This window comes from Chinchilla lanigera, unplaced genomic scaffold (genome assembly GCF_000276665.1).
Source record: "Chinchilla lanigera isolate Chin_1 unplaced genomic scaffold, ChiLan1.0 scaffold00141, whole genome shotgun sequence".
Lineage (NCBI taxonomy): Eukaryota > Metazoa > Chordata > Mammalia > Rodentia > Chinchillidae > Chinchilla > Chinchilla lanigera.
Genome location: NW_004955542.1, coordinates 475,550 through 487,633, shown reverse-complemented (window position 1 = coordinate 487,633; position 12,084 = coordinate 475,550). Strand labels below are relative to the sequence as shown.

The window sequence follows — 12,084 nt, the reverse complement described above, 5'->3', positions numbered from 1 at the left end:
CTCTGGCAGTGCAGACTGGAATCAGACGGTAGGATTCAGTGACTGCATGCAGAAGACACTCCAGGACAAGATACTCCAGGACAGGGCACTTAGGAAGGGGGCTAGAGCAAAGAGACCTGAGACCAGGGACTGAGCTCAGAGAGGCCACAAGGTGGCAGGAAGCTGGACCACACTCTGGATGCAGTTGGGTCCTGAGCACTAGGAAGACAGTATTAGTGACTCCCTGGGGTAAACTGCTGCAGTTATTTACTGTGCCATGTTTGTTTTCTTCTGGACTCTTAAAGGCACCCAGGGACCCTCATGTGTAGCCAAGTTGAGAATCACTGCTGTGCACATCTGATGCGTAGCAGCAAGTGTACTTGTAGCTTGGGATAAGCAGAAGGCAGGTGTCAGCCCACAGCAGGGCAGTACTTTGTGGCTGGAAAGTGATCATTCCAGTAATCTTCAAATCTGGCCACACCCTAGTCATCTAGGGTCCTTTCAAAGTCGAGGAATATGTCACAATCTTGGGTTGGCAGCCAAGCATCCAAGATCCCTGGGAACCCTTGTGCTTTCCTGGCACAGCTCAGGGGCTGAAGGGAACGACATGTGCTGGTGATGGAAGATATGTGGTCCCGGAAATCAACTCAGTGAGGGATCCTACAGCTTCTGTTCTCCAGGACCATACCCCACAACAATGCTGTTCTTAGGCATGGTCTATACACAGGCCTGTGCCTTCCTGGTGGGCCCTGGATGCTGGTGGGCTCACCATGCGAGATGCAAGCTCCAGCAGCTCCCGCTTGGCCTGCTGCACGCCCTGGGGGTCCCCCTCGATCCGGATCAGGTTGCTCTTCTCACTGTCGGGAGGGATGCGCACCGATACCTTGTACTGGTCTTTGATTCTGTTTACTTGAGACACAAAAAGAAACACATCTTAGACACAGAAGCTATGATGGCCCACCAGTGAGTGACAACCAGGATAGGAACAAGCCCCAAAAGTCCCCCAAAGCCACGATGAGACTCCAGAAAGTTTCTGTTGTCTAAAGTGAGAACTAGTCACAGTATTCACCAGCCTGCAATGTTCCCAGAGCACTGGCCGTCGGACTTCAAACGAGTCTGAGATACAGCTGGTCTTTGGTGTGTGACTGGGCTTTAGAATATTTAAAATATCCCAGGTGTGATTAATGTGCAAGTAAGTTTGGGAACAATAAATCAAGTAAAAAGATTACATACATCGTGACAGCAGCACCCCACTGTCCATCTAAAAGCTCATGGGGGCCACACTCTTGTCCAGAGACTCCAGTGTCAGTCCAGATGCAAAGTGAATCTGTTGTGGTCTTTGCAAAACAAATGGAGCTGCAACACTCCTGCGGCCACCTTCCTGGACACAGCCAGGAGCCTCTGAAGCTCTGGAGAAGCCTTATCACCAGAAACTGAGGCAGGCATTTGGCTACTGTATGCATGTCCCAAACTGCGCATGCTGCGGGAGTGATGAGGCAGGCAGTGTGTGCTGGGGGCTGGCATCAAGAGGGAGCTGCTCCAAGTGGATGACACAGGACAAGAAGAGCAGGAGACAGCGAAGGGCATCAGATTTTAGGTTATGAGAGAAAATGCAGGATAGGAACTGAATCAGAAAAAAACTGAACAGATGCAAACTGTTGCCTGTGCTACATTAAAAGGCTTTGCAATTCTTAGGAAGCAGAAACCAGAAATTACTGTTCTACTGTACTTTCTCAGGCTTTTAAACACTACAGTTAGCCAAGATAAAAAATGAAACCAGTGAAGCAAGCTCATGGTGTGTATACAGTTCAAGCAACACCTGGGATTCCTGTCCATCATAAAATTGTCCCACAGCACAAGACTGACAATAGGCAGAGAATAGTATTCCTAGACCACAGTGAAGGAGACAAGCTTTTATATATTTACTTGTAAGAAAAATAAATGGCATGGGTGTCAGTTGATAGGAAACTCAGAAAGGGTCCTCTGTTGATGGAATGGTGTAGGAACTGGGATGTACCAGTCCTCCTACCCCCACCTGAAGGTAAACCCAGGTTGGAGAATTGTCTCCAGAACACGTAAGCACCGTGATGTGGAGGAAGGGCCATGTTGTTAAACCAGATGAAGGAGAGGGATGTAGCCAAGTGCTCACAGTATCCTGGGCCATCCCCACACTTGGCCCTAGACAAGTCAAACCCTGAGGTTAGGCTGACACATGGCTGGTTGCTCAGCAGAATCCCTTCCCAGGCTGAGACTTGGGCACAAGTGCTACAAATGCTGAGGGGAGAGGGTGCCTTCAGGGTGGCCCCCTGGTCACCCAGGGAGGGCTGATCAGGTTTATTTCTGGAAGTTACAATTTACCAATAGGCCAAATAACCCAAGACTGGTCACAGGTTTTCCTTTCCTTAGGGGAAAGGAAAGCAGCCTCTTCTAGCAAGTGGAGGAGGCTACACATCAGAAATTCCCATGACAGCAGTGCTGGCCTGGGCTATCTACACTGAGGTCCCCTTCTTACAGCTGACAAGGCCACCTCAGGGTTTTAGGGTGCCCTGCAGAGGGCTGGGACCTGTACTCCTGTAGCTCACTCACTGTTGGCACCACTCTTCCCAATGAGGTGTCTGTGGAACCTGTGGTCAATGTTGATCTCCACGTAGTCCATCCGGTTAATCTGCAGGAGAAGCCCAAGGTAGGTCAACAAGAGACACAGGCTTCAGGCCCTTGGACACACCGTGGTCCAGATAAGGAGCCAGAGTTCCAACCCAGAAAATGCCAACTCTCGCCTTTTCTCAATACTCAGTGGCAGGGACAATTGCCAGAGTGTCCCTCTGGAACCCCTGGAAGGCCCTACCTTCAAAATAAGGTCTCTTCTCACAGAAAAAGTTTAAAAAATCTCTGGTCAGCTTCTAGCTCTTTCAGGATCTGCCAACCATCAAGCTAGGCTGTCCTTTGCTCTCTGCACCCCCACATGAGGTCTAACAATATTCCTGCTGGCCAGAGCCTCCCGTGCCACCAGCACACAGACTGCTGAAGGGGCACTCACCAGGTCTTTGACCATGCTTTCAATCTGTTCCTGGGCCACATTTACGTCCTCTGTGGGACCTTCCAGGGTGATCTTGTCCTCACCTTCTGTGAACTCAATGTGAACCTGCCAGACAGAATCAAGGAGAGTGGTGTAGCTGCAGTGCTCTCTTCCTCTGCATGCAACTGCTTTCTCAGGAGCTCATGGGTACTCTCCCGAGGGCAGTGGACAGCTCCAAATTGCTTCATGAGTACCTGGTAGAGGAAGAGGTCATACCCACCACCCCAATGAAAAGCTGAAAGGCAGGGATGGTTGTAGCAAGAGCGAGACAGATGACAGGGATGAGATTTTAAAACAAGCACAGCTGCTTGGAGTGTAAGAGTCACACTGGGCCAGGCTGCCGCTCTGTTTGGTTTGTAACAGCAAGGCAGGGTGGCGAGGGAGGGGGGCATTCACCAGTGTCCAGTGAGCCAGAGTGTGAAGCAAGAGCACATGAAACAACAGTAAAGCGGATACTGGTCTCAACAACACAAGAATGGGTCCCTGCCACGGCTTTTCTATCCCAGATGCCTTGGTACTGCTGTTTTCCCTTTGAAAATCCCCCTTAAATTCATACTTAACACAGTTTGTATACAAGTTCTCTTCTTCTCACACTATAATGCCTAAGTGACGTGTTTCTTAAGACAGTGATTAATGAACACCACCTAAACACACTGTAGTCTCCTGTAATATCCTATGGGAACAGGCTGAATTTAAAAGTACAAATAGCAACAGCAAAACAATGCTGGGTAAACTCAACAGACTGCAAGTGTTTCCTTACCTTTGGCATCTGCTGAGTGATTTTGGCCAAGTTCTGCCCTTTCTTACCAATGATGAAACGGTGAAGCCAGGAAGGGGCAGAGACCGAGGAGACTGTGAAACTATTGGCCTAGGAAAATAGAAAAATAAGCTCCTCACAGGTTTATAGAACTCAAGGTTATATTAAAACAAAAGTAGTACTGCTCACCCCACCTGAGAACACTTCACTGAGGCGAGGCCCCCAGGACATACCAGGCAAGAACCTGGCTATCAAGGCCCCCAGAAATTCACCAGAACTTCACTCTTGAGATGGCTACCTTGGCATAGACTTCGGTCAAGGCCTGCCCCAATTTCTCAGGCTCGCCTCGAAGGATCACAGTCTCAGAGGTGCTGTCTGAGGGTGGGATCTCAACAGAGACACCTGTTCTCTCGAGGATCTCCTGCAGGGAGTTGCCCTTCGGCCCAATGACATACTTGTGCTGGGATTTCTTCACCTCCACTGCGATGGTCGTGGTCTTCTTTTTCTAATTAAGAGCACCATAAGGGCAGTCAGCAGGGAAGGCAGAGGAGGCGGGCACTGGGGACAGGACAACACTGCTGACACAGTAGGAAGTGAGCTGAGGAGCCTAGACCACAGGTACCAGTCCCCAAGTGGGGCTGTGACCAACCCTCCCCAGAGACCCCACTTTTGACCCCACTTTTAACTGGTCTTCCCTCAAGTCCAAGTCACCCTGAATGATAATGTCAATCTGGAAGACATGAAAACACCAAGTCCTTTCTATAAGTTAAGGAACAAGTTTTGAAAATGAGAGCTGGTCATCTTGAGCTAACAGCCGTAACCTAAGATGCAAACCACTTTACGCTGTAGGTGCCACCCCGATACAGCCAGAGGCCCAGGAAGGATGCACACACAGACAGAGGACAGTGAGAATGCCAGCCTGGAACCATGGACACTGCACTAGGCTGTGTGTCCAATAAGAGGAACAGCATCATCACAGGCCTCAAACCCATCCACCTCTAGCACAAATTCTGTCTTCTTTTCCTACCCATGACCTCTACCTCCTGCAGTGCATACCTTTTCCTCATAAATCTTCTTGATTCGAGCCACAGCCTGAGCCAACTGCTCCTTTTCTCCAGTGAAGACAATCTCTGTACGGCTGACGCTGGGTGGAGGGATGTTGATGCGTGTCCCTGTCTCTTGCATGATCTCACCCACAAGTCTATTGTACGGCCCCGCGATGAAGGGGTGGAAGGCCTTCTCCACTTCCAGTCTCTCTACAGCACGTTTGTCCTGGAGAGGACAGGGTAGACTGGTAAGGACAGTGAGGACAGACGGGGCTTTCTAGCCCGAGCAAGGCATGGCAGGAAGGCTGTATTAACAGGCCATAAGGAGTGAGGCTGGTGCTGGGCAGTGACTTAGGCACTCAGAGGCCTCACCTGCTCAGCAGAGATGAGAAGGACTTCATGGCGAGCTTTCTCGATGCCCTCCTTGGTGCCAGTGATCTTGATCTGATTGCTAGGGTCATCTGGGCGTGGGATCTGAATTTTGGTTGCAGTTTTTAGCTCTAAATCTTGCAGTTTCTCCCCATTTTTGCCAATAACAAAGCGATGGTGTTCCTTAGGAATGGGAACGGTTGCTGAGGCCTACAGCAGAAAGAGAATCAAACAAAAAAAACTTGCATATGTGGAAAAGCACACTTCTCCACGATTCTCTCTTACTGGAATGCCACCAAACTTACCCCATCTGCTGGCAGAGTGTGAGCTGAAATGGCATACCATGCTTGAGGGGGCACGTCTGACCTCACCAGTCTAGTTCAAAGGCACCTGCACCATGCTCACCCCTGAACGGAACCTATGCCTGGAAGGGAAGCTTGCCACAGGGAAAGGCAAGTGACTATCCACACAGACCCCTGCAGAAACGACTGTTTTACCACCTTCATGTATGACTTTTTTCCTTTCACTACCTTTCTTCCTTGTAACATGAAGAAAACAGACTCTAGAAGTCAACAGCCTTAACTTACACAAACAATAGCCAGCTAGGAGGTATAATTCTCAGCACTACACACATACACACAAAAGCTAGGCATGATGGCACACTCCTGTGATGCTGGTACTCTGGGAGGCTGAGGCAGGAGAACTGCAATTTGGAGCCCTGCTTGGGCAATTTAGCAAGGCCCTGTCTCAAAATGAGTAATGAAAACCCTGGGACACAGCTCTCAGTGTGAAAGTACTTGGGTTCAATCCCCAGTACCCGCCCCACAGTGCATACACTTAAAGGTATACTAGAAAAGATGGCAGAAAATATTAGAAATAAGACAAAAAATAGCGAGACATAAACAACAATAAAAAGCACATGATAATTGTAAGAAAATATGCCTTAAAAGATATAAAAGAATGTTGAAGTGAATTATAAAGATGTCAATTCTTGTAAGATTAATTTTACAAAATTATTATAGTTTTGAGGGCAAAGCTGATTATAAAGCCTGCACTGTAAAACAAGAATAGGACAGACAAGAAAACCTTAAGAAAACAGGTCTAAGGTGGAGGTTGTAATGATGGTACGAAGTATTAAAACTTATAACCATTACCAGTAAAATGGGAAAACATTAGCATAAAGAGATGGGTCAGGACTGGAAACCCTGGCAGATCTGGGTAACTGGGAGCATTTTTATTATTTCCTAAAACAAACAAACAAACCCAAAAAACCAAATTGAAACATAAAAAAAATTATTTATAGTTTTTAATTACTGGTATCTGTTAGAAGCACTAATAGTGCTCCTGAAAATTGAGCAAGATGCACAACATGACAGAAAAATGTGGACATTTCATAGAACAGACATTTCACAGAAAAAAAATTGCAAATACAGATTAAATGTTCAGCTATGTTGCAGACTGGCAAAAACTCAACTACTGGCTGCCTCTTGCTGCTGATGCGTGTGCAAGACACACAACTTTTTTTCTTTTTGTGGTACAGGGGACGGAATCCAAGGCTCACTCATGCTAAGCAAGCACTCTACCAGGCAGCCACATCTCTAGCCCTCTGTATTTTCTGTTTTGAGACAGTTCCCACAAGTTGCCCAGGCTGGGCTTGAACATGTGATCCTCCTTCATCCTTCTGAGTAGCTGAAATTAGTCGTATATCACCATGCTTGTTGTTGTGGCTTGTATCTAGATGGCCCCCCAAAGCCTCCTGTGTTCACATGTGGGGCTTTTGGGAGTGACTGGATCATGTGTGCAATACTGTTTTAGCATAGTTCTCCGTGTAGATAACAGGAAGACTCACCCTGGGTATGGGTGGCACCAACCAATAGGCTTATAGCCTGGAAGGAATAAAAAAGGTAAAGGAAAAAGGCTCATAGCTTCCTGCCTGCCACACTATGAACAGTTTCTCCTTTGCCAGGCCTCCCTGCCTTGGAACCAGCTTGACTGTGGACTGAAATATCTACAAACTGTGAGCCAAAATAAACCTTTCATCCTTTAACTTGTAGACGTCTAGTATTTTGTCCCAGCAAAGACAAAAAACTAAGATACCTGGCAAGGTGCACATCTTTTAGGACAGCAGAATTAAGCCAGGGTAGTCAAATTACATAGGTGGTCACCCTCTAATTCAACCATAATCTATCCCACTTGGTCAAACAGGACTACCACATGCACATGATTTTTACTGACATAATTGATAACAGCCAAAGTCTGCAAACTACCTAAATGCCCATCAATAGGAATGCTTGAATAAATTACACTATACCTACAGAGTATAGGTGATCACAATTTATTTATATAGAGCCCTCCAAAATATAGCAAGGAAAACAAGTCAGGTACAAAACAGTTTATGGAAAATTGTTTTGCTTCTATTCCTAAACACAAACAATGAAGAATAAGCCAAGGACTAGGCAGGAAGGTCACCTTAAGAAGGACTGGGGGCAGGGTGAAGACCACCGGCCAGGAGGGAGGGCTCCCCAAACACACCTTGTCATATAGTCTTGCCACTATAGTCACATAAATCTGGACACAGCTTTTAAAAAAGGACATAAACCAGAACAAAGGAACCCACTACATAATAGGACAGGAAAACTCCATAAAAAGGAGTAATTTCAATTTTAAAACACTGCCATTTTTCATCTGACCTAAATATAGTTTGAACTTATGGCTCCTTTTTTCTCACAAACCTGAAGCAGTGCCACTAGTAAAGATGGAGCAATCTCAGAGCCCCCGATCACAATAGAAGATGGCAGGGCACTGAAGCAGTGAGCAGTGGGCAGTGATGGAGGAGGAGCGAGGCTCTGTCGGGAACTTCCCACTCAACTGGCAGTGCAGGAACCTCCCCCAGAGCATCAGCCAACTTATGGCAGGGAGATGTAGAACTCTTAATGAATTTAGACAGTGGTCATCAAAAAATGATGAAACTATTAAGCAAGCAAAAAACCAGACAACTGTGTATGAGATGGCAAGCTGAAGACATCCCAGTCTAAGGGCCAAATTCAGAAGCAGTCTGTGTAGGACCAGCCAGAACACCAAGTACATTGCACACCAACCAAGTTTCCCTGCCAAACAACTTGAATGTGAAAGTAAACAGGCTCCAACCTAACACTGGTCTGCAGGAAATCAGAGGGAGAGCAGAACAGATCACCTTGCCCCAAACCAATGGCACTTAAAAGGGTAGGATGTGCTGCTAAGGAGCAAGAGATTTGTGACACTGCAACTAAGCATACTGCTTAGACTTTGGTTGGAACAAACCCACTGGAAAAGGGATCTGGGATAATGAGAAATCTAGCATAGACAGAGTCATATACAAGTATCTTAGCTTTTCTAAGTGTGAGAATGGCACAGTGCTTTATACAGACAATATGCTATTCAGAAGGTGAAATAATGTACCTGGAATTTGCCTTAGAATAGTTGAGGGCTGGTAACATAGCTTGGTACACAGTGCTTGCCTGGCATATTAGGCCCCAAGTTTGAGCTCCAGGGGGAAATTGAAGGGTAAGGTAGTAGTCTGGGGATGAAAGCATTCATATAACCCGGTGATATATCCCTTCTTCCAGTGTCCAATCATGAAATATGACACTCAAGTATCTGTTGGTAAGTATACAACCATAATGCTAAACAATTACTAGCAACGTTTTCACCTTCATGACGTTAAATATTTAATTCAGATGGGTGTGATGGTACTTGCTGTAACCCCAGCATTCTGGGAAGCTGAAGCAAGGAGGATCACAAGTTTGAACCCAGCCTGGGCAACTGAAGCAACTTAATGAGGCCCTGTCTCAAAAAAAATCCCCAGCACCACAAAAACGTAATTCCACAAAGCTAGCTGCATTTTGGGACTGTCCCGAGGCCTCGTGTAGCTAGTCAGTGGCTCAGCAGGGTCAGATTCCAACTCTAGCCACCCTGTTCTAGAGCCAGCACCCACTCGGGCTTGTGGAAGCTCAGTGGCAGGAAGGGGAACCCCCATTTCTGAATAAATCCATTTAGCACAATAGCTTTCAGGTGACATTTCAAGATTTTCTACTCTTTTCTTGGGTGTGGGGGAAAATGTTATCACAGACATTTACTTACCCCAGTGGTTCCCAACTAAACTCTGTTTTGGCATCAGAATCCCAAGGACAGAGAAGGGGTTTAAAACAAACAATCTCCCAAGTCAGGGGGCTTGGAAATGTGTATTACTAACAAATTCACTACCTGATTCTCATGCAAAGTCTGAGAACTGCTGATCTATATACCACCTAACAAGCCCAGCATCTATTCAGTGTGTCATACTCTGGCATAAGCCTTTAATTTTCAGTGCTTACTCAAATGGCTGAGTAATGGTAGGTGTTCAAGGTCTGCACTGACTTAGTGGGTTTTCTTTAAAATGCCAGGTGTTCCAAAGATTGCCGTTTTAACTCTAAGCATCCCACTGGTTGGAAAAATCCAGGAAGTTCTGGTTCCCACACCGGGAGAGGCTAGCAAATGGCACTAAGTACACAGCTGCTCAGAAGCACCAGGCCTGGGCATACTGACCTGAGTCTGCAATCTAGCAACAATGTCCTTCCGGGCTTTCATTACAGCATCCAGCTTCCCTGAGACCATGATGGAGAGGCCTTGGTCTTTGGCTAGAGAGAGCTCCAGGTGAGCACCGGTCCTCTGCATGATCTCAAGGCAGATTTTTGCTTGTTCACCTTCTCCAAATTGGTTCATGTCCTTATATTTTCTTTCCTCCAGGGGCACATGGAACACCTGCTCAGAAAAGGGCAAAAAAGGAGAGCTTTAAGATGTCAAAGAAGAGAAGGAAGGACAGTCAATACAGAGTTAGGAACACACCTTCACTTACCATCCCTTACTCACAGGGGCCCTGGGACAGGGCAAGCAGAGTGCCAGAAAAAGCACCTAACATGAGGGGCCTGGCATTTTGGTGCAGAGAACTACACCCACAACGTACATGGGTAGATAAAGCATGCCTGGGAAGGAGGTAAGCACAGTGCTGAGCATCTGCATGGGATAGGTGAGAGTAGAGAGGATGGACAGACCTTCCCACACATCAAAGCAGCACGTGCATCAGGAGCAGAGAGAGGGTTGCAGGCAAGGGCCCAAAGCCTGGTCAAATACCAGAGATAAATGACTCTGCTAAACGAAGCAAGGCCTTAGGGAGAACAGGCTGAGGAGGGGTAAGAGTGGAAGGAAGAGGGGTTGAGTAACGTGGTTAGGGATCTAAACCACCAAGCAGAACGTTTAACAAGACAGCACACAGCACCAAGGTCACAACAGAAAGATGGGAGTGCAATTCATTTTAAGTGTAGAGGGACAGGGATTTATTGACACATGGGTGGTAATTTTCCAAAATGACCAGACACGAGTTCACACGGAAGCTCTGATGCCTCCAAGATCTCAGAGATACTCAGGCAGCACAGAGAAAGGCTAACGAGCTCACAGAAAATGGATAAACTGGTCAACTGCTTCTAATTAGACTAACTTCTTGATGTGGATCGCAACAGAGACTGGACTGCAGCAAAGGGAAATGCACACAGGGCCATGGATCCGATAAATACTGCCTCCACCAAATTGTAGGCCAGCTCTTGGGGTGCGAGGGATGATAGTGAGCGTGGCAGAAGCTGTGCTTCCAAGCATCCCTGGGGTGGGGACTGGTTTAGGCTGAAGGTGTGCTCCCAAAGAACCCACATCTTTACACATTCAAACCCTTTACCAGACTCTACCACTTCGTACAAGGAAAGGAAGGGTAATGAAGAATGGCATTTTTACCTGAGTGATGACAGAGGCCTTGATGGGCCGGATCTTGTTATTCCAGGCTCCAGCAGGTTCCTGGGCACTTTCCAAGCAAGCTGATTTCTCGGGAAGTGGAGGGAAGGCATCCTTGTAGGTTGGAGGGTCACTCTCCTCTTCTGAATTTAAAGTGGCCACTGGACCAGCCAACACAGATTAAGGGGAACACACTACTTTCAGTATTACACCAAACAAAACCCATTTGAAGAACCCAAGGCCAACCGCTTGAGCAACAACACCTCTCCTAGATTCTCCCCATTCACCGTCTTGGAAGAAGGCCCAGGGGATCACCAGGCCCAGCACCCTCCCAGTCCCTGACAGCTCAGTCTTGTCCCTCCATGTGGTCCCACCTGAACAGTCAGCGTAGACACTGTGAGCCCCATTCCCCTTCTGGAGCAATTGAGCCCCCTGACAGCAGGCCTTGCCATAGAGTTTTCTAATACAATACCTAGAGGCACAAAACAGGCCTTTAAATTGCAAAACAACATAATGGGGTTGCTCAGCACTGCCTACCAGAACTACCCTTGAGGTATGCTCCAGCTGTTCTTCCATGGTGATACACAACGCAGAAATAAAACTCACATGGGAACTACTGTTTCTGCTGCCCCTTCACCAAGAGAAGACAAGATTTGCAGATATCAGGGTCCCCAGCTATTCATTACTTTCATCTTTCATAGTACAACCTTCAGTTTTGCTCCATTAACCACAGTCTCCAGGAAAGGAAGGTCATGACTGTTCCTGGATGACCCAAACCCTCAAGGTCGAGCAGCATCCAGCAACAGCAAAGCCCAATGGAAATACCATGAGTATGTGCACACAGACAGAGAATCGGGGTGACCTTTGGAATTGGGCCTATGCTTGAGTACAGGTTCACACTTGCTAGCCCTCAGGCCATGCTGCCCAGGTTAGTGCTGACATGACCATGAACTCTCTCAGTGCCACCTTCCCTCTGCAGAACTCACAGGGAAGCTGGCGGGGACAGGAGGATCGCAGGTCCCTAAGGCACTCAGAGCCAGGATAGCAGCTCTGGCCAGGGC

General features: G+C 47.3%; 1 protein-coding gene across 3 annotated transcripts in view; it reads right to left on the bottom strand.

Annotated features, from left to right (window-relative positions):
* Positions 1 to 12,084, bottom strand: part of Hdlbp (high density lipoprotein binding protein) — a 61,292-nt gene that overhangs the window by 17,879 nt on the left and 31,329 nt on the right. For all 3 annotated transcript variants that reach the window (XM_005411130.2, XM_005411132.2, XM_005411131.2), the window contains exons 4-12: positions 11,027 to 11,184; positions 9,791 to 10,006; positions 5,231 to 5,437; positions 4,869 to 5,084; positions 4,111 to 4,317; positions 3,816 to 3,923; positions 3,017 to 3,121; positions 2,566 to 2,644; positions 749 to 888 (exon numbers count right to left, since the gene is read on the bottom strand). In XM_005411130.2, the coding sequence (XP_005411187.1) occupies positions 749 to 888; positions 2,566 to 2,644; positions 3,017 to 3,121; positions 3,816 to 3,923; positions 4,111 to 4,317; positions 4,869 to 5,084; positions 5,231 to 5,437; positions 9,791 to 10,006; positions 11,027 to 11,184 (1,436 nt within the window). The remainder of the gene's footprint in view (positions 1 to 748; positions 889 to 2,565; positions 2,645 to 3,016; positions 3,122 to 3,815; positions 3,924 to 4,110; positions 4,318 to 4,868; positions 5,085 to 5,230; positions 5,438 to 9,790; positions 10,007 to 11,026; positions 11,185 to 12,084) is intronic.